At 44.7% G+C, this 25,647-nt stretch overlaps 1 protein-coding gene across 4 annotated transcripts in view; it reads left to right on the forward strand.

Annotated features, from left to right (window-relative positions):
• Positions 1 to 318: 318 nt before the first annotated feature.
• P4HA2 (prolyl 4-hydroxylase subunit alpha 2) overlaps positions 319 to 25,647 on the forward strand; it is a 28,935-nt gene continuing 3,606 nt past the window's right edge. For 2 of the 4 annotated variants that reach the window (XR_008452260.1, XM_054079812.1), the window contains exons 1-13: positions 319 to 402; positions 1,702 to 1,805; positions 8,758 to 8,863; positions 10,392 to 10,488; positions 12,516 to 12,667; positions 14,182 to 14,319; positions 14,683 to 14,922; positions 16,608 to 16,816; positions 17,579 to 17,755; positions 21,605 to 21,675; positions 21,908 to 22,007; positions 23,089 to 23,142; positions 25,144 to 25,209. Coding sequence is in view for 3 of the 4 variants with exons in the window: in XM_054079812.1 (XP_053935787.1) it covers positions 8,782 to 8,863; positions 10,392 to 10,488; positions 12,516 to 12,667; positions 14,182 to 14,319; positions 14,683 to 14,922; positions 16,608 to 16,816; positions 17,579 to 17,755; positions 21,605 to 21,675; positions 21,908 to 22,007; positions 23,089 to 23,142; positions 25,144 to 25,209 (1,386 nt within the window). In the remaining variant the exon portion in view is untranslated. Of the gene's footprint in view, positions 403 to 1,701; positions 1,806 to 8,757; positions 8,864 to 10,391; positions 10,489 to 12,515; positions 12,668 to 14,181; positions 14,320 to 14,682; positions 14,923 to 16,607; positions 16,817 to 17,578; positions 17,756 to 21,604; positions 21,676 to 21,907; positions 22,008 to 23,088; positions 23,143 to 25,015; positions 25,076 to 25,143; positions 25,210 to 25,647 lie in introns of all 4 variants that reach the window. The other 2 variants (XM_054079814.1, XM_054079813.1) reach the window with 2 other exon arrangements.

Raw genomic sequence — 25,647 nt, forward strand, 5'->3', positions numbered from 1 at the left:
TTCACAGACCTTTCCAACCCAAACTATTCTATGAGTCTCTGATTCTGCCCCATCCCTGGAGGTGTTCCAGGCCAGGCTGGATGGGTCTTTGAGCCCTGATCCCGCGGGAGGTGTTCTGCCCATGGCTCTGCGCTCCCCCCCCCGCTCCCTGTGCCCGCGCGCCCCGGGGCGGCTGCGCCGCTACTCGCGGCATTACGGCCCGGGCGGGGGGCGGGGCCTCAGACGTGGCGGCGGCTCAAGAGGCGCGGGTTGGTGGGCGTAGCCAGAGCGATGGGCGGGGAGATGGGCGGGGCCAGGCAGATCTATGTGGCCGGTCATGGGGCGTGGCCATCGCGGTGGGCGGGGCGAGGCGGCGGCGCGGCTGGAGCGCGGCGAGCGGGGCTGGAGCGCGGGTGGAGCGCGGTGAGAGCCGGGCCGGGGCTCGGGCGGGGGCTCGGGGCTCGGGGGAGACCGACCCCTATTGCCGAGGGGCCGGCAGCTCACAGCGGGCGGGCGGGGAGCTGCGCCCGGTGCCGCAGTCCCGTGTGTGTCCCCATCCTTAGGGCACGCCCCCCTCTATATCCCTAGGGCACGCGCTCCCCCCATCTCTAGGGCATGCAGCCTCTCCTTCCCCCCTGCCCCCATCTCCAGCCTCATCCTTAGCATGCGCAGCCACCCCATCCCGTATCCTTAGGATGCACAGATTCCCCCTTCATCTTTAAGGCACACAGCACCCCCATCTCCATCCTCATCCTCAGGGCACGCAGCTCCTCCCCCCCGCCCGATATCCTTAAGGCATACAGCCTTCTCCATCCCCATCCTCAGGGCATGCAGCCCCAGTATCTTTAGGGTGTGGAGACCCATCCCATCCCCATTCTCGGGGTCCGCAGTCCCCCCATATCCTTAGGGTGCACAGTCCCATCCCCTCTCCATCCCCATCCTCAGGGTGTGCAGCCCCCCCGTATCACACCTGGCAGCGTGGGGAGCGCCGCCGGCCGTGCTGGGGGCTGCCCGGCTGCCCCCTGGCACAGCTGGACGGGGGGGTCCAGTGCTGGGGCGCTGCCCTTCAAAGCTCGAGTGGCTCCCGAGGGATGTGTTCTGCCCCTCGTGGTTTCCTTGCTTGGCTGTGACTGATATTAGCACTGAACTTAGATTATTGCGTGTCGTCTGCGTTAACTGCCTGTATGAGCGCTTTGAGATAGAGCAAACGGTGTTTCAGGCTTCACAGAGGTGTTTGAAGCTCGTCTGTCCTACTCCCGTCTCGTTTTGTTTTCCAACAAGCGCTTGTCCCTGGTTTTGCGGCAGGGAGGCGTGCAGCCGAGCGGGGGGACACGCCAGGCGGTCACGCGTGACCGATACGAGGCAGGAACCGAAGCTTGGAGTGCAAAGGCTGTGTGAACGCGGGCTGGCCTGAAGGCTAAAGGCGCTGCCTCGAGTGTTATCGCAGCTCAGCTGGCGCATGACAGCTTGCTGTGTCATAGTAATGCGAAACATGCTTCGACTAGACGGGAGTGATTTCATTCCTAGCAGCAAAGAACATCTGTATAACCTGGAAGCGAGGCGGGAAGCAGATGTGAAAATACAGGCTGCGTTTGGGGTTGTGTGCTCTGTGCTGTTCGGTATTCCCAGCCAGCGGTTGCCCCCATTCCTGTCAGAAGTGCTGAAGGCAGACTTCCCAAAAGACATTTTTGTAAGAAACACTCTTGTTCCTTAATTTTCTAGGTGCTTCGTGAGGGTGAAGCCGAGCTGAAAGGCCGCCACAGCTGTTGGTACCAGGGCAACACTGCGGCTTTCTGCCATTAAGGATCTAAGAATTAATCCTGCAGGTATGTTGTGATTATATATAGTGACCACTAACTGCTACACTCATATTTTACCAGCAGAACATTGTTCTACAGTTACAAATTGGCATTGCTGTGATGCTAATGGACAAGAATTTTGCTTCTTGCTTATGACATAATGTTTCGAGATGCATTTTTTAATATCTCTCATCCTACTCTGGGAAGCGGTGCAGGAAGTACGAGCCCAGACTATGGTTATGTATTTCAAAGACAGCAACAGCAGAGGGAGCACAATCGACCGTTTAGCATAAGAAGTTTTTCAGACTAGGTTTAAGTAAGGAATCCAATCTGTTTATAATTTCCATGCTGTGCCTATTGGCAAACATCCAGAGAAGCAAGCTGTAAACAGAGATATTTTTTTTTCTACGACTAGCTCTGATTTTTGTGTGTGGTGATCTGTAGGTCTGAGAAATGCAGAGTGTGATAGAGGATGCGTTCTAGGGAGATCTTAGAATAGAGTTAGCCCCCACGCCTCTGAGGTAACCTCTGATTTTAATTAAATTGCTGATATTAATGGAAAATAACAGGTCATTGACAAGGGATCTTTTTATATTAAAAAAAAATCCACCTTTCTGAGCAGGAAGGTTTTTTTTTTATAAATGCTATATGACTACGTAGAAGGTTAGGTATCGTGATATACCAAAACTATGGCTTTGTGCAGTAAAATGCAGTCTAAATTTTAATGCTGAGAATAAGCTCTAGTGGGAAAAGAGCATGTGATCTCTTTGTCTTCAGTAACAGTGAGGGGTTTGACTCTAGATTCTTCCATACAGGCCGAGTTTGCGGATGCTGCCCAGGAAGGTGCAGGCAGCTGTGCTGTGCCTCAGACCAGCATGGATTGTCTCACCTGCTGGAGTGTGAAAGAAACATTCTTTGCTGTGATTTTAAGCAAAGAACCTGTAGGGAGCAAATGAAGATGGCTATAGTTTCTACGTTTGTTTTAATGAAGGATAACACAAGCCATTCTGCATTGGCAGTTTCGCATGAGTATGTTTTATCCTTGTTAATTCATGCAGCTGAACAGCTTTTCCTCTGCTTTTTGCCTAGCCTTGAAAAATAGAAGGCAATCATTATTATTTCCCAGGTATTATTTCCCAGGCAATTATAATTGTTTCAGGAGGCACATTAAGCCCTTTGGCAAGAAAGGTGGTGATGTTGACATAAGCTGTTTTGAGCAGTAAATCCAACGGGTACTGTAGGAAGGAGCTTAGAAGCAGTTACCTGATGATGAAGAGAGGGAACTCGTGAGGGGCAGCTGATGTTGAAAGGGAGCCATACCCTCTGCATCTCCCTGGGTGTGACAGCTAGCTAGTTGCAGCGAGGAAATTAAATGTATGCTGCACTGGCAGTGCTGCAAATCCTGACATGAGGTTCAGGATGTGACAACGTGGTCTGGGTGGGGCGCTGACAGGCGTTTAAATCCCAAATTCTTTGGTCAGAGGAGTGGTTGAGCTTTGGAGCATCTAAGTTCATGTGGGCAATGAATTTTGGCCTCAGATTATTTGTTTCAAAGTCAGCCAATGGTGATGGTTTGCTTTCTTAGGATAAAATTAATGTGTCCTTACTGTTCATTTTTAAGTAGTTTCAGAGCTGCTGTAATGTGCCAAGCATCTCCTGGCTAACGCGAGGCTAACCTGTGAGACTGCAACTACTGCTATAGGCTGGATGTTTAAGGCTGTTTTTCTTATAGAGGTATTGAGAGAAGCTTTTCCCTGGCAACATCCTGAGAATGTGTTTACAATTAAACCCATCTTTTGGCTCTTGCAGTTTTTTGTTTGTACTATTTTCCCCTTAAATATAATGAGCCTTATCTACAGCCATCAGTACTGAGAGCAAGTTGTTGCCTGCTTTCGAAGCTCCATTTTTTGTGGAGGGGAAAGAGCTGAAGCCAGCTGCCCAGTCTGTCTTGGTGTGTCTGCAAGCAATAAGACAGTGGGTGGAAAGCACTGGCATTTGGAGAAGCCTCAAGCAGACCTGTCTCATCCAAGAGTCCAACCTCAAATTGCTGTGTGAGAATGGACTGTTCTTTGGAGCCTGGCGTGTGGGCCTCGACTGGGTATGCGCTGAGAACCTGTCTGTGGCCTGAAGTGACTCTGAAGTAGTGATTTGCCTGTTAGGTTTCACCATGGCACTTCAAATTTAGATCCATGTGGAAGCAGCTATTTTAGTGGTGGTTTTCCAGGTGTCTTTAATAGCACGGGCGAGCACAGAAGAGGAGACAGGCTGTAACCCTTACTTGTGCCGTGAGCTTGTAAGTTGTGGCATTGTGATGGTTCGGAAAAATGGTATTTCAATCAGATTTGGACAGTACCTAGTTATGGTGCTTTGTCTCCCAAACTTTATTCCCCTGCAGCAAGGTGTGGGGCTGTAAGAATGGAACCAAAGCAGGGAACAGTGGTCTACAGCAGTTGCTGGGAAGAAACCGGTGCTGTATGCTCTGAAAAAAGTATTGAAGAAATGTAAAACTAGATCTGTTAGGAGTAATTAAAATTTGTCATGAAGGCAGAGAGCATCTAATGACCTAAGATGTTGACAGAGTAGTGATTTCTGCTCTGCTTCGTGTTGGGTGTTGGTAACGTTCTGAAGCAGTGAGTTGGCCATCAGCTGACCAGTGATGGCATGGAGGTATTTGACTCTAATTTTGTATGGATTGTAAGTGTTGCACACGTAGTGCTCTTTGCACTTGTGATCTATCTGCTATACCTGTTTTGGCCATGCAGTTGGATAACAGCTCTCATGAACATGAAGCGTCTTGGAGTGGCTGTGACGTGTCAACTGAGTTTGTATGGACTAGAGACTGAAATAGAGACTTAAAGAAATGCTATCACAGGGGCTGAAATTAACCCTGTGAAACTTCCTCCCCTCATATTTGGAAAGAGGGGTGACTTTGGTAGCGGTTTGGGGCAGCTACGACACCCCCAAGTTCTGTACCTCCCCTGGAACAGCCTGGTAGCAAAGGGAGTGCTGACAAGTCTAAAAGGTGGGGTGAGTGGAAGAGTACTGTGGGTTTTTTCTGGAGTTCTTGTAATTAAAATGAGAGTTCACAGTGCAGCAAGTTACACTCTGGCCTGATTTGCCATAATAAGAAACAATAAGGGGTATGACTTTTATTCTTTAAATTACACTCTGGTCTTACGGCAGTTCTGCATGGTTTGTTTCTTCTGCCTGAGAGGTCTGTGCAAATTTGGAGCCTGGATGAAGGGTTGGCTTTGGTTATGTGCTGCTTTTAGGCTGTCAGGCAATTAGAGGGTTTCTTCTGACTTGCTTTGTTCCTCTGAGGACACCCTTATCTGGGAATGAAAGCTGAATGATCAGCAGTGAGAGGCCATGCCCAGCATCTCCAATTCCTTATCCTGGTGCTGCTGGGGTGGCATTTCTTAAAAACAAAAAAAAAAAAGGTGCAGAATGCAAATCGAGTCCCCTGATACACAGTTTTGCAAACAGAGTGGTACTTACTGAGATCCTTTTGTGGAGTGAAGGCGGTGGGCAGAGGGGTTTGTGTTCGTGGGGGCTCTGGCTGCAGCATCTGTGTGCAGATGTGCCATCTCCTGTCTAAAGGACGGCTCTGTGAGGACCGAGCTCTTGTCCTGTGGTGTAAAAAGGGCACTGCAGCCTATCAGTTTGATCAGAAGTGGGAGTCCTAAAGGGACTGGATGAGTAATAGATATTTGTGCCCTCTTCTGACCTGAAAAAACTTCTCCCTTTGGCTCACGTGGGAGCCAGCTTGAGCGCCCCATGACTGGATATGAAATTGGAGTGGGTGAGGAACTGATAACCCTGGTAGATAATGCAGGCAACTTTTCTTCTATAGGATGATTTTTTTTATCATCTTCATTAAGAATTTTTAGAAAGCTTATTTAATAAAGAATTGAGTCTAAAAAAGAATTGAGTCCATCCTGGTCTATTTTGTCTAGAAGAACCTTTTTCCCCTCTGCCAGAGCGCTCTGAGGTCTGACAGCACTCTTTCCAGTGGGAGCAATGATTCATTGAGGTCTCACACTCTGAACAAGTAAAGTGTTTGTACAAATATCCATTTGGTTGGCTTTTTAGCTCTGCTGGCTGACCGCATTTAAGGGAAGGATAACGACAAAGCTTTAAATACTTATTGCTGTGCGCAGAGGAGTTTAGTTCTGTCAGTGTTGTAGGAGCAGCTTCTCTCTAGCGAGAACTGCCTCTCGTAAGACAGTAGTGCCAGGGCTTATCTCCGAGCTATGTGCGGCCCTCGGATCCCGGTGTGGGCGGCACTCGGATCCCGGGGAGCCGGGGCAGTGCACAGCTCGCTCTGGGCTGGCCGACAGCTCGAGCTCCGGAGAGGTAACTGCCCGCTCGCAGCTCCTGCGTGGGGGTCCCGGTGGCCCAGGGCTGAACTGTGTCTCTGCTCAAGCCTTTGCCATCTGCTGCAGAGGAATGTCTCACTGAAGTAAAAGGCGATCCTAAATTCACCTCTCCGGCGTGATGTCTTGGTCATTGGAAGATGCTTAGAAGAAGTTGGGAATGTGGGTGGTATTTGTCCTACACATTCTTCTTACCTGGTGTTTCTATGCAACTAAGTTCTTCCATTCTCGGAATAAAACGCAGTGGATTTGTAACCGTTGGTCTCGTTGCTGAGGTGGGAGGTGGGAGTGGCGCCGCTGCCTCTCACGCCGTTGTGAGCAGATGGTTTTGCTGTGGTGCGGTGGCCACACCGACGTGTGTGTGCACACATACTCCTGCTCTCCAAGCATGTGGTTACAACATTATGTTCGGCCTCCTGTAATTCATTATTTGTCTTGGTTTTCAAAGTAACAGCTGTGAAAAGAATGTGTACAAACAATTGAAAGCCCCACAGCCAGGTGTCCTGCTTGTTCAAGCTAGAGCCCATTCCTCTGTTTTCTGAGGCTTCTGTTTATTGACTTGAGCAAGGCTGAGTAGGATGGCAAAGCTGTTGAAGATCTGCTACAAGCCACTAGCTGTAGTAAGTGTTCTTCTTGGCAGATGTCCTCAGCCATGAGAGAACACGGTGGGGAGGTGCAGGGTGGAGGGTGCAGAGTTGTGTTGTTTTAACTGGAAAATTCCCTTGTAATTGTTTTGCCAGGCTTTGTGCAGGGCGTCCAAAAAACTACTCTGTGAAATGATGACGGACTACGCAGATGGACGGTTGAGGCTTAATATATCCAAATTAATGTACTTCCCAAGTGCTCTTGACTTGCTGTGATTTCTGCTACATCACTTACTGTGGCTTTTAGTATTGGCAGACCTCTGCATGGTACTATTCATAAGCTTTACTCAGTTCTCAGGTTACCCATGTACTGGTTCTGAACTGACTTAAACAAGCAGTTTGGGAATATGTGGTTTGCAGGGGGGTGAGAAACAAGAGAGGGAAAGGAGGAGACTTATTATGATGCTATGAGACATTTTTCTGCTTACTCATGCTTGCAGACTGTTGTGGCGAATGTTTCTGATTCCTCATGTTGTCTTTTGAAGCAGTAATCTTGTCACGTGATAATGCATAGCAGAGAACAAAGCTATTTCTAATGTTCTTAGTGCTGGTGGTACTATTGCCGGTGTGTTTGGTGTTTATATCCATTGTGCCACTGAGCTCAGCCAAGAGTGAGGGCTCCTATCAGCTGTGGCCTTGAAAAACCCAGAAGGAACGGGAGATATCCAGCTTTCACCTTCTGTCTCGTGCTGGAGCCCGAGGGAACCGTTGTCCCAAAATTATCTTATTTTAATACCTTCACGCTTGCTGAACTGCTTGAAATTTTAGGATGTTTCATGTGTTTGCTCTTCCCTTCTCCCCTCCATCCCCACTTTGCATCAGATCTGAGTGATTCCATTTTGCCCCTAACAGCTGTGTTTTGTTTAATGCATTTGGAGTAAGAGCAGGTTGCAAGTGGTCATATCCAGCTATGGATTTACCCAGTTATAAGGTGGAGGAGAAGAGCAATTGCTTCTGGGATTAAGATGAGCAGTTTTCACCTTTTAGATGCTGTGTTCATGGGTGTTGTGAGAACTCAGTGTTTATATGTGAGGGCTGATAGCGGTGGCTGTTCCTGCTCGGCGAGAGGCACCTCTGGAGCGAGCTGTGAGCTGATCAAAGTGCTGTGCAAGCCCCTCATAAATTCCCTGGAAGAGGCAGTGCTGGCTGTCAGATCCACCAGGAGAGTTGCAGCTCCCAGGAGGTTCTTCCTACAGACCTTGCGTCCCTTTCTTCACTTGTCCGTCACCTTGTCTGCTCAAATTGGTGCTCCCTTCCATGCCCACGGAGAGCTGTGCTCCTGGGAATGTAACAGCCTGCTTTCAGCTTCCGTCTCCAGGGAATGGCTTTCTGAGCTGGCACAGCCTCTGAAGTGCAGAAATCCTAAAGGCTGTGCCCAGAGGCCAATACACTGGGGTGATGCATCTTGAAGCAGAGCTGGAAATTTCACTTTTGGCTTTTCCAACCATCACTGCCACTTCCACGCTACAAAATGCTGTATTTCTGTGTTTGGCTTTGCCACTGTTTGTATTTCTAGACAGATTTTATGTAACTGAGTTTCACAGCGTGCTACAAGTCTGGCCATTTAATTTAGACTTTTATTATTATTGGAATACAGTACAACTTTGTGTACTCTCCTGTTTTCCAGCTATAACATGATGTGGAAGGCATTGAGCTGTCCTTGCAGATCTTGTTCCTACTGTCCCAGTGGACAAATAAATTGCTTCTGTTGCTTCTGTCACGTGGGCTTTCCACGGGCTATGCTGTCTTCCATATAAATCCACCAGTAGTATTTGAGATGGTTAAGTAAGAGCTCCTGTGGTTAAAGGAGACTTTTTTCAAGCTTTACTGATTAGAATTCAGTCTTCCAAGGCTCTAAATAGTTTTCATGAGAGTGAAATGACTGAATATGAATATTAATGCATTGGGTCTTTTCCTCACAAATAAATTAATCATTTTTCCTTCTCCTTTTCCTTTTAGTTTGTTATAGGTTTGATCTGGAAGATGAAGCCCTGGTTGCAGTTGGTGCTCTTTACCTGTATTTTCTTGATCTCGCACACAGAAGCGGAGTTCTTCACCTCCATAGGTATGGGAAGAACCAGTGCATGATGTGATGTGGTGAAAGTTTACAGTCCAAGCATATGGCTCTCTCCGTAAAGCCCTATCAAACACTGTCCACACCAGGAAGAGCTACTCTCTGCCTCCTTGATGCTCTTCTGCATTGCACGTCTTGCATCCCTGCACTTTGCTTGCAGTTGGGTAACTTACCACAGTGACCAACACAGTAAAAGTTTCTCTGGGGACTGTCAGGAAAATTAGACAATTCCTGTGTTTTAATTATTGTGCTTCTGTTGTTGTCTTAAACACTGCACAAATCTTATGCTAAAAAGTTTAGTTATGAATTTGATTTATGAAAAGAATTTATGTGAGAAATATGGGAAATACTTTCTTTCATAGAACCTGAAATCTTCTGGTGATACAACCATGCCTGATTGTGGTAGAGCCTAATAATAAGTAGAAAATTGAGTTTTCTGCTGTGACTTGGTGTAATGTTTTCCTGTAGAACAGTGTGAGGAATTCACACTGTAAGGTTTTAAGTACATCTGGCCATTCTCTGGAATATACTTTGAGCTCAGTGGAACTGTTTCTGAACAGTGAAACTGAAAACTGCCGGTGGTTTATTTTGTGCTGCTGTGGAACTGCTCAGCCAGAGCAAGGCACAGTGGTGTTTCACCACCAGCCTCCTGCCTGTGCTCCTGTACTCTGGAGTTGGCTAGACAGCATTTAGCCGCATGTGTATTATTCAGTTCTCTTTCCCCCTAAGTAGCGTTTTGTACAAAGTTGCTGTGAAGTATCACCACTTTTTACTTTACACTTACCTGTTCCTGAACCTTTCCGCACTCTGAAAATAGCACAGCCTGCTGACTTCCATCTGCTTAATCATGCCTCATTAGTAATTCCTTTGGAATGCTGAAACTAAAGCTGTGGCTGCATTTATAAATCTCATCCGGTCTTTCAGTGTTTGCTCTTTGAAAAGGAGAGTTTATGATAGCAATTAGGATTGACAAGCTAGCAATTTCCACTAATGCTAATCAGGAGGGAGTGCGTGTGCCAGTCCGAAAGCATTAGTCTGAATTCCTCTGTTCTTAACATTAGGTTGTGTTTCCACGGTTACCCATATTGAAAAGCTGTAGTTTTAAATGGTTAGGCTAAAAATTTGTTAGTGTGACCTAATCCGTGTCCATATGTAGAACAGATGCTTTAGCGATCATTTGGATCTTCTGTTGCTTTGACTCAACAGCTCTATTAATGTCAAACCTTTCGACCGTCTTGCATGGAACTGTAATAGTAAAAGTAATTCAGAGGCAGTGGAAGGGTCAGAGCAAAGATATTTGAGCTATTGAAGCTGGGATTTTAAAAGCCTCTTGAAGCATTTGAATGCCAGACCTGTAGGTATAATAGCTTTTGTCGTTTACAGGCATTGAAGGGCACACCCTTAATTTGTTCTTTGTGGTGCTTTTAACAGCCTTAGAGCATCCAAGTTCTGTCTTCTCTGCTGTGGGAAATTTACTTTTTTTAGATCTGATTATCATTTCCTCATACTCTGTTTTTAGGTCAAATGACAGACCTGATCTACGCGGAGAAAGACTTGGTGCAGTCTTTAAAGGAATATATCCGAGCTGAAGAGAACAAGCTCTCTCGGATCAAAAGGTAGGGGGACAGGTTTGCATAGTGAAGAGTGATGAAATGGCTCATCTGTGTTCAATCCCACCACACCTCTGTCACCACTCTTTGCTGCTAGATCTTTTAGTATCTCCTAGATAGATGATTCCAGTGAGACCATAGATACTGACTTGGTTGTAATTCATTCCCATATACCCGCAGAGAGGGGGATTCAGAAGCTTTGTCTGCTTGTTTAGAAACTCTTGCCTTCTGAGGGCTTCCCATTTCTTTCCCTGTCCTTGTACCATCACAGTGCTCCTGTGGAGAAGGCGGTAGTCGTGTCAAAGAGGAGCCTTTTCCGTGTGGGTTAAATGCCTCTGGTGCCAGAGCTCTGGCAGCACCGACCCCCCCCGCTCCCTTCCCATGTTGGCTTTGCTCTTGGGAATAGCTCTTCCCCGCCTTGTTCTCGTCAGTCCCTGACCTGTCCACAGCACATCTCGGACCTTATCCTGATGGCGCACATCACTTGAAAGGCTCTTCCTGACAGCCAGTATTTTGTGTCCCGGAGGGAAACTGTTAATAGTTATCTAGCTGAAAGTAATATCTAATAGGGTGTGACACTAGGACAGTCTAAATGAGGTCCAGGTTCAGAAGAACTGAGAGCCTGTAAATGGAGTCACGCTTTCCGAACAGTTTCTGAACTCCAGGCTCTATGTGGCAATTTGATCTCCCTTTGGGGCTGTAGGGTGGGGATGAGGCTATAGAGTAGTAAAATGACCTGAATTCCTTGTCACAAAAGTTCATTGCTTGAGAAGCTGCCCTGTTGAGGATGAGCAGTCTCCTCTGCAGGTATTGTTAAAGGGGATGTCAGTTCAAGCTTGGTAGAAAGTTGTCTTTTTTTAAAAAAGTCCTTTTTTAAGGACTGACGTATGCAAGCCTTTGTTAATGTGTTAAGTTTTCAATTAGCTTGTATTTTGGTGTGTTTTTAAGCAATTTTTCTGTCTCTGTATCAGTGTTTGAGCACTTACACTCTGCTTGTGTATGCTTTATAACAGAGGTGATGAACTTCATCATTTGAATACGATAACGTGGTTTGTCTTAGTTCCAGAGATGTTTATGATTCAAAATCATATTGTGGTATGAGTAAAGAGCCTAAATATTGTCTGTATTTACTAATTTGCAAAATAAGATTTTGACCACTTTTAATATTTAAATTAAAAAGGGACTGCAGGTGAGACCGGTCTTAATTAGGTTGTTATTCTGATATCCCTGCAAGGGATCTCTGGAAAACTCATATTACTTCTGTTTTCTGCTGCAACGTCATGGTACAGAGAAGCCAGGTAGTCTGACAGTATTCACCTGTGCTTATGTGAAGTTGTTTGTAACCATGGTTCGTTCGTAGCTGAGATTCCAGGCTCAAAGGGCATTTCTTAGATTTGGTTATTGTCTTAACCTCAGCAGTTCTGGAGGGAGGAACACACCTGGCCCAGCTGTGTTAGTGTTTGGAGATGGTCTGAAGGGCAACAGGAGGCGTTCTCACTGTAGCATCTGCAGTGTAGCTGGCACTTCAAATGTCCTGTAATGCGGAGGATGGAGTTTCCTACTCCTGCTTTGCAGCTGACCACCAGAGTGACCCCAGTGACTGGCAGCGCTGCCCTCATACTTTCCAGTCTGAACATCAAAGCTTATGGTTCGGTTTCATAAAGCTAAGGGTTGTATTTATGCTGGTATTTTTACTAGGAGGTGAATAAATGACACTCACAGTGACTGTATGCTATATGTCATTATTTTCTGGAGTGCAGTGTGCTGAAAATTGATGGCTAAGACAAGTGAGATGTGTGCCTACTGTAGTAAGGTTTCAAACAGGAAGCAGGGAAGCAAATTCCTTTTAAAAGAAAGACTACTGTAATTAAAAATCAATTTTACTTCACTTTATCCTTGTGAAGTTGAAAGCCTCAAAGCTGGTTATGATGGTGAAAGCAGCAATAAATTTATTCTAGCTGTGTAATTAGGATGACTTAAGAAGGAAGACATGCATTCATAAATCAGGCTGAGACATGTGCTTCTCGTTCCAGCTGGGCTGAAAAAATGGATGTCCTGACTAGCAAATCCACCTCCGATCCAGAAGGGTATCTGGCACATCCTGTAAATGCATATAAGCTGGTGAAGCGTTTAAATACTGACTGGCTGGAACTGGAAAACCTGGTTCTTCAGGATACAACAAATGGTAAGGAGTTGCAGGGGAGAAGATAGCAGGACGTAGCCTTACAACACGGTTGCTTGTCCTCCCTGCATTCTGGAAAGCTGCAAACTCAGCTGTGGTTAAATATTATTGCCAGGTTTGAAACTTCAACTAATAACTGATCTCAAGTTTACTGGTTACCTGAGTGAGTGAGACTTGCTGCTGAAACACATCTCTGTCAAGACTCAAAGAAGCTGTTATCAAGCTTAAGGCTGTTACATTTTGTTTGGCTTGTATTGTTTGTGGCAAAGGGGAGAATATGAGATGCTAAAGCTGTTTTGGCAACTATTGTCTTATGCCTCTTCTTCAGCTTTATGTTCTTTTACATATAAACTTACTCACCTGCTATCCCCGTCTGTGACCTCTCTTGGTTATTTTCTTCGTTATTTTTTCACCATCTTAATCAGTAGATAAGATTTAAGAATAAGAAGGGGGCCCATACTGAATTGGAAAAGGAATTTTCGTCAGCGTTAACAGTTGGCGGATGTTGTAGTCAACCTGGTGATAACAGCGTAATGTACAATTGCTATCTGTAAACTTATCCCTCTAAATCAAGTGTTTCCAATACTAATCTTTGACTTTGCATCACATTTTCAGTGTCTGCCTGAATTTCCTTCCATAGCTTTATTTTCTTTTAAAATGCAGCTTTATTTTTACTGGACTCCTTGAAAGTACGGGAGAAGAAGCTATATTTTTCAGACAGGACACTGCATGTTTTCCCTTTCTACTTGGCATATGCTAAAGTTTAGGTACTTGGAAGGTTTTTCCAGCCGAGATTTTTATTGCCTTTTGGATTAGTCATCCTAGATGGAAATAAAATACTCAATTCTATTGAGTACTTCTGTCATTTATGCTTTTTCTAAAGGTTTCCCTTTCCAATTCTGCTTTCTGCATGACTGGGAATGGCTGGGTGGTTTTCCTTCGATTGATTGCACCCACTTCTGCCCAACCAACTTGATCGATTTATGTGGCATGTTTAATTCTATTTCAACGTGTCACCTGTTTTTACTTGTTAGGTTTAAAAACCTCTTACAGAGTAAGGTCCTACCCCTGCGTAGGGGATCCTGGCTCGGGTCTCTGTGCCTTGAGCTGAGATTTGCGAAGCTCTCGTGGATTTACAGGTTGGAGTAGAGTCTGAAGTCGTTGCCCAGTACTATGGTCCCCAGCAGTCGCTGTGGATATTGCAGGAGAACTGGGGAAGGCTGTTGAGTTTGTATGCTGGAAGGAGACGTTAGAGGAGAGCAAAGATCATGTTGTAATTGTGTGGTGTGAGAAAACAGAGGCGTTTAGTTATTTATTCTTTATCTCTCTTGCTTGCTGTATTTCTTAAATAGGAGAGAAAACAATGTTTTTAATTGGAGAGCCTGATAAGAGGCTTTAAACCTGGTTTATTGGGATTTCAATTCCCTAAACAAAACAGATGTTTCCTCTTCTGTGTTAATCTGGTACTAATATTTATTCAAACTCTGGAAGTAACATCTTTCCCTTTTACTGCAAAGGCTTTATTGCAAATCTTACAATTCAGCGTCAGTTTTTTCCAACCGAAGAAGATGAGACTGGAGCTGCGAAGGCTCTGATGCGCCTGCAGGACACATACAAACTGGATCCTGAAACTCTCTCTCGAGGCAACTTGCCAGGTAAGTGCACAAAGGTCTCCTCTGCTAAAAGGAAGCCAATGGTAACATCCCCAAACCCTTTCCAGAAGTCCTCTTTCAGCCACGTGGTGCCAAAAGCCCGTGCAGCTTAGGTGCTCGAGGATATATGTGTTTCAGAATTTTGACAACATTGGAGCTGTTCCTGCCCTAAAGAAAGCACAGTAGCTTAACACTAATTTCTGTGTTAAACTTGTCTTGGTTTCCAGAGGAATTAATGCCACAGAATTAGGATTTAATTTAATCGTTATTTCTGGAGGTGATTAGTACATGAAAGTATTTACAGACATTTATTTGAAGGCAAAGATACTTCTGTATGCATTGCTTAAAGCTCCTTTTTGTTTTTAGGAACAAAATATAGATCCTCTTTGACAGTAGGTGACTGCTTTGGTATGGGGAAGACTGCTTACAATGATGGAGACTACTATCACACAGTCCTGTGGATGGAACAAGCCTTAAAACAACACGATGAGGGAGAGGAAACAACAGTCAGCAAAGTGGAGATCCTGGATTATCTCAGCTACGCTGTTTTCCAGTTTGGGGATTTACACAGAGCCATGGAGCTCACCAGGCGCCTGATCTCCCTTGGTAAGAGCAGAAGTCCCACTATTCTAGCACTGGGGAGCGTTGCCAGCAACAAAGGGCAGTCATGACCTGTATGTATTGGTGAGCTGACTGGAAGGATGTCCTGCCACATGACTTGTAATAAATATAGGTCCTGGAAAAAAGACTGGTTTACTTAGACATGATGTCTCTTTAACAAGCTGTCTTGCACTCCGTGCTGCTCTTACCCAAAGACCAAATATGTGTCTGACTGCAGTACCTGTGCGCTTTGCTTCAGTGTACGGGGATGTTGTGTTTGGTAGTGGTTAAAGCCTGGATTGTCTTGAGTGGAGATCGAGGCTGCCACGGACTTGGTCAGAGTGCTGTATCTTCAGTAAAGTCCTGCTGACTTCATGAGTTCATCTTTATTCCTTAGTGCAGGTACGCTTTGATGCGAGAGTGCTTTGCCTGAGATCTTACTTATTTCTGAATATTCAGAACAGATTGGGTTTCTTAAAACTGCCCTTTGTCTCTTCTCTTTTTCCATGAGTAAGCAAATAAGCATTGCTTCCTTTCCAACTTCGCTTACTTCCTGCATTGGAAAGGTTTGTCTTCCCCAATTAGAGCTAACATCTAATGTGTTATATATTCGTATGGTTTTCTTGGTCAGCTGTGCTTCTTGGTTTGGATGTTGCTGCATCCTGAGTGTGGGTGAAGCCTTTTGATTGGAAAATACCAGTCTAGTTTCTACAGACATTGGAATTCATAGATTAAAATTTACAAGAATCTGGATATGTATTGGATCTCGTTCCCTCTGCAATAGTTTAGCGCTGATAGCAGAACACAAATCCTTATCAGCCCCGAACAGTGGGACAGACTTGGCAGTCCCCTCTGGGAGCAGCAGCTTCCCCTGCTTTGGGCTCAGCTTCCTTTTCTGGCTGCCGTCAGCCTGTGCTCTAAGGAGCGGTCACTTCAGTGGCCTCTGGGTTAGTTCCATAGGATAAACACAGTACGCTTGGGAGGGCCGGCAGGGAAAGAAACTGCTCTAGGTGCTAGTGTCCAGATTCCCTGGTGAGCAGGGAATTGTTCCTTCCTAGTTATGCTGGGTAAAGATCTATTGATGATGGTTATTGATTTATACCACGTCATTAATAAATCACTAATGGTAAGTCCAATTATGCTACTGGTCCTGTATAAACCTGTTACAAACGTCTAGAGATGGATGCTGTAGGTGGGCTGTTAAGTGGTGACACCCCTGAGCTTCCCGGCATCGGAGGAAGCCTTTGGGATTGGCTGGGACTCCACTGCAGTCCTTGGTTAAAGCATCTCGTGCAGCGCAGAGGAGAAGCGCAGTGGAGAGGAGGCGTGCAGCACGCAGACTGGCTTGATCCCTGCTGCTGAGCTCTACGGTCTGCTTATCTCGAGTAGAACTGGGCAGAAAAGCTGAGAGAAAAGGAGAGATGTGAGGCCTAAAAACTCCTACTATTTTTTTCCTGGAATACAAGTTTTTTGATAGATTCTTCCAGAAAATATTCTTTTGCAGACTGTGCTGCCTGCCTTCTGCAAAGACCGGGAACTTCTGGTTTTTGGTGCAGACTGGAGCCAATGCCTTTTCTTGCCTGATAGTGCTTTAAGGAGGAACTATTGCTGTCTCGATACAGGGACTCAGAGGTTAACAGTTCCAGAGATTGCCTCAGTCACTGGTTCTGTCTGTTTTTCTCCCCATGAAGACAGTACTCATGAGAGAGCAGGGAGTAACCTGCGGTACTTTGAGAAGTTGCTGGAGAAGGAGAGAGAGGAGAAGGAGAAAGAGAAGTTGAACAAGACCGTGACAACAACAGAGCCAGTGGTGCAAAGTGGTTCCTACGAGAGGCCTCTTGACTATTTGCCGGAGCGTGACATCTATGAGGCCCTGTGCAGAGGTGAAGGGGTGAAAATGGTAAGAGGAAGGCAAGACTTTCCTGACTATGGTGCCTTTGCATCAAGGTGATCAGGCCTGCTGGGCGTTGTTAGCTTTTGCCCTCTGAAGCTGGTTTTCTTTTAAGAAAAAAAAAATCTAGTTCTGTCCAGGCTGAGATTTGTACCCTGTCTTGTCTTCTCTGTCTTTAGCTGTGAGTCCTAGACAGAAAAACAGCTCTTAGCTGTGCCTCTTAAAAATTGTTGCAAATTGATCCTTCTCAGTCTGAATTCAGCCAGTTGAGATGCTGGCTGTACTGATGTACTAGGAGGCTTTCTCCCGTGAGAGCTGGCTGTGCTTTGCCACGCTTACAGAATCATGTTATTCCTTCCCATTTGCATCTGAAATACGTTATTTCTTGACCAACCAGTCTCTAGTACCTCTCAACAAACATGGCTTTAATTCTCAGTGCAGGGAAAGGAATCCATTTATTGTCTGTGCAGTTTTAATTATAAGAGCCAGACTTTTTTTTACAGCTGGTTGTTTGTTTAATTATTTGCTTAATCTGTAACCTATTATGTTTTAACTATCCTTTAGGTTAGTGTTTCAGATGTCGCTCAGTGGTATCTCAAGAGGCATATGTTGGTTTATTTGCAGTAAACTGCAGAATCGCTCATGCTTACCTCTTAAAATCGCTAGTCAGCTGATGGCTTTTCAAGTGTTTGTGAAATGAAGCCCTTTTTTCTCATCTATTTGACATCAATGAGAAGTGGTTGAGCAAACACTGTGTTTACTTTGTTTCAGACACCACGAAGGCAGAAAAGGCTGTTTTGTAGGTACCACGATGGAAACAGAAACCCTCATCTGCTCATAGCTCCCTTTAAGGAAGAAGACGAGTGGGACAGCCCTCATATTGTACGATACTATGAGGTCATGTCTGATGAAGAAATTGAAAAAATTAAACAACTAGCGAAGCCAAGGGTAAGTTTCCCCTTTTCCATCTCCCTAATGACCGCTAATTTGGTGCTTTAATCTCTATTAGCAAAGGTTAGGCAAAGGATTTGAAAGGTTGGTTTCATACTGTGGATGATACACCGCAGCTGTGGGCCTGAGGGGAAGGATTGCAAAACTGCCTGGGGATGTGGGAGCCCAAGCTCCTGAAGGTGTTTATGCATTGTTGCACTTATTTACTGGGAACTTTGCATAATTGGCATAGAAACCTTTTAGGAAACTAGGGACAAGACCCAAAGAAGTGACTGGCTTACAGGGGCCGGTGTCCAATATACCTTAAGTCTGCCTTTTGAAATGGAGCTGAACTTCAAAACAACAATAAACCAGCCCAGATCCCTACAGAAGTGGGAGGAAACAATGTTGGGTTTTTTAAGTTGTGCTTGAAGAATATCTAGAGGCTTGTTTTTTCACTTTGGATAGCCTGAGATGCACTGCTTTTGTTTTAAACCATAGTCGAGACCTGCGCAGAGGCAAGCACTTTGGGTGCCGTGGTGCATCCATGAGCGGAGCTGCAGTGTCCTCCACGCACAGCTCGTCAGGAATAACGTGATACAGTTAGCACAAAGTGGAAAAATCATTTGTGCTCTTAAGTAATTCCCAATCTGGACTTGGGGAGGACCCAGTACTTGTAAGGGTGAATGCACAATGCAGTCATTTTCCCAGAGCGCTGTACATCTGACCCTTCCACCTCGGTAGCAGCAGAGAAACAGAGGCAACAGCTTCAACATGCGAAGTGTAGATCCTGCTGAAAGGCAACAGCTTCGAGTGGGAGCTTTAGTTTTAATGCAATACCTGTTACCCATGGTGTGAATTCTAATGACTCTGTATGCAATCAAAATGCAGCTACATAATGCAAAGGGTAGTAATCATCTTGTCTGATTTTTCTGGAGGTGGAATTTCCTGACTAACTGTTTCAGTTCTGGCAAAGTAGGTGGGGCAGTGGCAGGTCAGTAGTAGATGCTACACCTTCCTTCTCTGTCAGGTCTGACAAGCATGTAAAACTAAACAGTTCTGGTTTTGTAGAGGAATGGTTCATTTTAGCACTCTTCTAGCTACTGCTATGAAATGTGGTACTAAAATTCCTGTCAAGAATTACCCTTCTGTATGTATTTTTAAATGTAAACATAAATAGTTAAAAGCAGATCGAGAAACCGATGCTTCCTAAGAACATTAATAATTTGGGATGTTTGTGAAACTGGACTTTTATGTCTGCCAGCCAGCAAGGGAGTGTTGGCAGGACGCTGCTGTCTCTGGGGACTTTCACCTCCAGAAATGGAGACTTTCCCTATTACATCATACTATAAAACTTCAAGAGCTTCAGATAAAATGGAAACATTCAAATAGAGCATATCACTTAATCTAGCTTATCAAATTAATCACATTCTAAATAAGGCAGCTATTATTTTTTTTTTGTTTGCTTTTCTCTTTTTGTTCTAAGTTTTATGGAAAGTCTTAAGTTTTACTTGCTGAGATTTGCTTATTTCTGATGTCGGGGGAGTTCTTCATATAATCTATGTAGTGCAGAACTGGGATCAGTTCCTGTAAGAGTAGGTGAATATTGGAGTCTAAGATTCAGATGAAAAAAAAAAAAGCAGGCATTTCCTTCTAACTTTATTTCTTAAGCCTGACTGTAGCTCCGCTGCAAGAAGAGCTTAAATTGTGCCGTACTACTGAAAGAATGGAAGATGCAAGCCCTGTGAAGAGGTGGTCTTTAATAAATACAGCTTCATTTCAGCTAGGAAATTTTAGTTAGTAGTCGTAGCTTTGAGACAGAACTCTGAAGCAGTGCACTAGTTCTGGGCTCAGGAAGATGAGCTTTTCCTTTGTTCTAAAATGCATTTGCAAGGAATTTCTTCTTTTGGGTCCAAGCACTTCGACATTATCTGCAGTTGATACTTGCCAATATTTTTTGTTTTGTAGAGAAACAACATCTGTGCATGATTGAGAGTAGCTGCATCCAAGTTGGTTTTCATGCTTGTTTTGGAATTGGAGTAAAAGTGATTGCATTTTGCAAAAAGTAGTTCCAACTTTTCAGGCGATGCAGCAGAGCTGAGGGGGAAGGGTCAAGAAAATCCTTAACTTTATTGTGGGTAAGATTGAGGCAGGTCTGCTGTGAAAGCAGGGGAACATTATACCCAAAGTTCTGGATTTACCTGCAGTACAGGCGCACCTGAAAAGGTAAAAAGAGAGCATGAAGGGAGGAACACAAATATCTTCGAGCTCAGTGCTGTAGGATTTCAGCAATATGGAATTTCCAGAGGAAAAGCCAACAGAGCGCATGCTGAACTAAATGCAGACAGAGAGGAAGAGTGGACCAGTCCAGTGTGTTACAATGATTCTTCAAAACCCATAAAATGCCTCTTACAAGGCTGCTTTCTCCTCCCCAAGAGAGGAAGCCTCACATTTATCACTCGTTTCTACCCAGTGAGGTATAGATCATATGTCTTAAATGAAGTAGCCTAGCAGTCAGAGAAGAAATATGAAATATGATTGTAGTCAGGCTTATTTTGGTTCTGATTTCCCTTCCAACACAAACTAATCTGTGATTCTGTGATTTATTTAGCTCAAATGCTAGGTGCACAAATCAAGCAAGCACATACAAGCTCGAGAATGGCAGCAGAATGAAAAGTTTGGGAAGCAAAATTATATCCTAAAAGCTCTGCTTCATTGTACGAGCGAAGAACAACTTTCAGTCAGCCTGGGTTTTCTGTTATGATTTATGCAGGAGAAATCTGGAACAAAATAATGGTGACTCAGAATTACAGGTAGAGCTGTGCCAAGAACTCTTGTGTAGGGACAAAACAGCTGACATGGATTGTAAAGCTGGCTGGAGACTTACTTGAGGAAAAATGAAGGAAATAATGACTGCATGTTCTGAAGAAAATGCGAGTACAAAGGCTTTCTGTGACCTATAATTAAGTGGAAGGAGGGAGGCATGATTGAAAGTGGTTGTGGTTTGCAGGGGTTAAGTTTAAATGTGGTCTGAGTTTACAGTCAAAGAAAGGAGTGTCCCAACATCTTGTTCTCAGCTGCAAGTATGAAACCAAAGTGCCCTGCTGTGTTATGTTGGCAGCTGTCTATCGCTTTGGCACCGCAGAAACCCGATCAGTTGTGCAAAGACCCCCATTTTCCTTACAAATACGTGGTGGCGGCTAACAGAGATGATGCGTTACTCGCTGTTTCAAATGGGTGAGCTGTGCTTTTGCAGAGTTCCGTAGTAACGTTATCTCAAACTGTCCCTGTGAATTACATGTTCCAGGCACCTTCCAACTGGAAAATCTGAGCACAGTAACATCAAGAGTTGCCCTCAGGAGTTTTCTACCACTGTGGATCTGCCCCATCATTTGTAACTCATTCTGTAAAAAATTTCTGTTGCTATTTTTCATCTGAGAACAAGACTGAGGTTTTTTCAGTCCACAGGAGGAGCAGGCTGATAAACTGTGGAGTATCCAATGATTTTCTGTTTGCCAAGAACTTGGGCTTCGTATGCTGCTGACTTTTGTTGTTCCCTCTTGCTAATATTGACTCCAGCTGTTTAAAAAAAGTACCTTCAAAACCTGTTCATAAAGCAGTACTTGTGGATTTAATGAATATCATGGCTTGTGCCGTCAGTCAGGTTCTTTCCAGGATCGAATGCACTTGTGTCTCTGCATGTGCTGTTCTAGCCTGAAACTGGAATAAACTCTGGGTTGGAGCTATAACTTTCATCCAGTGATAAACTGAATTTGGACAAATGAGGTGTTGATTTTGGTTAAGATGAGAGATATTTTCCTAACTTGTAGTTGATGTTTCTTCCCCCTTGGGATTTTTTTGACACAGCTGGCACGAGCCACAGTACGTGATCCCAAAACCGGTGTCCTTACAGTGGCTAGCTACAGGGTATCGAAAAGGTAAGCATAGAGAAGAGTTTAGCTTTAAGTTTTTTTGTGTTTAACAGCTGTTATCTGCTGCCTGCAGCTGAAAACTTGAACTGCTTTGCATGCGGCAAAATCTTGCACAACAAATGCATGGTAAATGGATCTTTTAGCCACCTGACTGAGGGCAGAATTCTTTTGCCTTGGGAAATGGGTTGTTGTGGTTGGTATTCCAAAATAATGTGTTTAAATCCTTCCCTTATCCCAGCTCATGGTTGGAGGAGGAGGATGATCCTGTTGTGGCCAAGGTGAATCAACGAATGCAGCAGATCACAGGGCTAACAGTGAAAACAGCTGAACTGTTGCAGGTTGGTACACTTGGTTTGTTGGATTTCATCCAGATATAATCAGCTACTGGGCAGGATGGTCTGTGCTTATGCAGATGTAAACACGGACTGGCTCTTATCCAGCTCCTCTTAGGGTTCTGTGGTCTTGACTACGCACACAGAGTGCGTGAGGTAGGTGTTTATGAAGAGTGTGGGGTGTTCCAGCTGCTGCGAGCTGCAAGGACTTGGCAAGTACATGCTTTCCCTTCGTGTGCCAGGCAGAGGAGGGTGGAGATAGCACGGAGGAAAAGATGGCTTTATGCGGGAATCTGAGATTTACCAGTTTGCTTTGAAGGAAATACCTGCTGCTTATTTTCAAGACAGCAAAAGCTGAACCTCTTACCTGAATATTTTTCATAGTCTTGCGCTATTCCCATATGAAGTCTGAACTCGGCTGTCTGTGGGAGAGGAAAGAGAGCGGGAGTAGTACGGCACTGGCAGAAGAGCTGTACTTTAGCCTTTTTACTGCTTCTCTTCCTCCCTGCTGATCACTGGCTAGCAGTAATTGTGTAGTGACCTTGAACACATTAAATACAGCCTCAGGGTAACTAAATCACAAGTTATGGCATCCTCAGATAAAATGAGCAAAGTGGTGCTTTTAAACTACTTTGAGTCCTCAGTGTTCCTGGCTTGGCATGTGTATATAACAGATCATACATATGTGATACAGTCTGTTTCTGGGCTGTGTATTTCCTGGTTTGAGCACACATACTAGAGAAATACGTGCACTCAGCTCCCTCTTCCAGAGGAGCGAGTGTGTGGTGAAGCAGTTTCTGATAATTCATGTTAAACAGGCTGTTGTAGTGATAAACAGTGCTGCCATTGAGGAATGGTGGAGAAATACGCTGTGAAACCCTCAAGTTTAAGGGCACTTAAATTGTTTCTCATCCATGTACCTAATTTCTGGCAATCTAAAGAGAAATTAAGGGTGCTATAGATAACAATCTTGCCACAAAGCACTGTTTCTCAAAGCATGTTTTGGATCTCTGAGAACAAATGCTGTCTTCTGCAGCATTCACTTGCGGCTCAGTGGATGCTTACGCTTCCTTCTTCCATGCTGTAGGTTGCCAACTATGGAATGGGAGGGCAGTATGAGCCACACTTCGATTTTTCTAGGGTAAGTTACTTCTTAGTGGGATGGGGAGGGGGAAACAGTTTGTTTTGAGAACTGTTGAAACTATTTTCTGTGAAAACAACGTATAGCCCTGTTGCATGGGATGGATTGTGACCTTTGGCAAACCTTTGCACTGCCTTCTCTGACGCTGCAAGTTCAAGGTGACAACACGCGAATCATAGTGAAAAGCTGTGGTGACTGGTAATGTCAAATATAAAGTCCATCTGATGCCTTGATTCCCAGTAGAACCATGGCATTTTAATGGAATCTGGCTTAATTCATGCTGTCCCACTGGTTTCTCCTGGTAGGACTGCCACCGCCAGAGCACAGCCCAGTAAGTGCAGAACTGAAGCCACCCAACTTAGCCCTGGTTAAAAACACAACGTTAAAAACTCCTGATCTTCAGCGCTGTGGAGGCTCACATTCGTTAGCTTTGGCCTGCCGAGAGAATTTTCCTGTTAACTTTGAATGCTTCATTTCCCAAGTCAAGCAAATGCTCTTAAATTATCTTCAAAGCCTTTGAAATCGAGGACCTCTGCCATCAAACTGGCCAGTGTGGACTTCACTTTTGGATCAGGCGGCTGGGGCAGAGCTCCACTTGGAACATAACCTTGGCTGCTGTAAGGCAGCTGCAGGATTTGCCATCGCTCTGGTCTGGTCCTCCAGGCTCTCTGTGCATCGCAGATTTCTGTGTTGAAATACAGAGGCGCTGCTGCCTCTCCCCATCTCCTGATCAGCCTCGCAGCTTGCTGTTCCCTTGCTGTTCACAAACAGGGACACCTTATAGTTGCTTATTAGAGCTTTGAGATTTTATTCGTTAGTGAAATCTTTTGCTATTGAAGTTCAGAAATACCTGGCTGGGCCTGGTTTAGGCAGTGATGGCAGAAAGCAGGGAATCCCCTCTGTCTCAGAGCTCCTAATGTTGGCTCCTTTGGGTTGAATTTGCATGTGCAGGTGCAAGAGTCTTTTTTGATGGACTCATTTCCGTAAAAACCTTTTTTTTCTTGAAATACACTTGAAGCAGGTGGAACTATAACATCTTGGAGATGGTGGCTGTGGTTTTCCTTGCTGTTTGTCTTCTCCAGTACTGATTCCTTCTTTCCTTTAAATGTTAAGAATTATTTGGTTTGTGTAGAAGAGTGTACCTTAATGCCTCCTGGCTGGGATTACTCCCTGAATATTAGCAATGTAAATAAACTTTTAATTGCATTTTTCTGAAGAAAGGAGAGACACCTTAGTATTCTGGATGTTCTTTCCGCTTCTAAGCTGGCACCAAGGTAACCTCATACTTCAACAAGTGAAACTTAATGTTTTCTACCAAGTAAAGACAGTTTGATCTTTTTGATGTGGTCCTTAGTCCTCAACAGGCAACCACCTGAAAGCAGTTCGTTATTGCAGTTCTGTGATTCTGCCTGCTGGCAAAAAAGTGCATTTTTTTTCTTCTCATGACAGTATTTCTTTGAGTCACTGCTACCTTTACGAGAATCTAATGTTATCTAAATGTTATCTAAAGCCCACCAAGGATGGGTTTTTCATATTCATGTCAGTTGTTGACTTTGGATTAGTGTGCAGCACAGTGACGGCCTGTTCTTAGCTTTATTTGGATGACATCTGTGCCACAGGCCCTGAAAACATTGCTTCTACTCTGCCCTAAGGATTGCTCCAGCGCTACTTCTCCTTATAGTATCTGAGTGCGATGTGCATGCAGTTACGCACCCTGGCTGCAGTTTGTAATGGCTTCAGTTTTGCCCTGTTAAGTGACCCTTTCTATTCCCACTCTTTAAACTGGGCTTAAGGATCTCTCTGCAGAGCTACACATCTGTAACTCTAGCGTGAGCCTGTTTGGAACTTGGGTTAAAGTTGTTGTCTGTTGCAGCGACCCTTTGACAGCACACTCAAATCGGAAGGAAATAGGCTAGCGACGTTTCTTAACTATGTAAGTACCTCTGTTTGTCTGCTGTCTGTGAGCTCGAAGTTTGCAGTTATTCTCATTTAATTTTATAGAAAGATGAGCCAGATGCTTTCAAGCGGTTAGGGACGGGAAATCGCGTGGCCACTTTTTTAAACTATGTAAGTATGATGATCCTTTATGCATTGAGTGTAACATCTTGTTTGCAGCTTGGATATTTGTAGAGATTCCCTGGCATCTGGAAGTAGGGATTTCATTATTCTTGCAGCATCAGGTGCTGTCCCATCCGAGTTGATAGAATTCTGGTGGTATCTAACCTCGGAGCAGAAAATTTGAATATAGGGCCCAGCTTCCCCTTTTGGCCGCTCTACTACGAAATCTCGGACTTCATTGGATTTCTGTTGGTGGGAGAGGAGAATTTGATTTATTCCTCAAAGGCGAGTGCTTGGGGTACTTCTCCTTGAGAACTGGACTATCAGCCCCCTACTGTGAGACAGGCCCATCCTTCCACCACCCTGTGACAGCACTTGATGCTGTGGTCTGCCAGCAGCTGTTTGTCAAAGCTCCTCCATTGCAGCTGTTTGTCAAAGCTCAGATGA

This window comes from Cuculus canorus, chromosome 14 (assembly GCF_017976375.1).
Source record: "Cuculus canorus isolate bCucCan1 chromosome 14, bCucCan1.pri, whole genome shotgun sequence".
Lineage (NCBI taxonomy): Eukaryota > Metazoa > Chordata > Aves > Cuculiformes > Cuculidae > Cuculus > Cuculus canorus.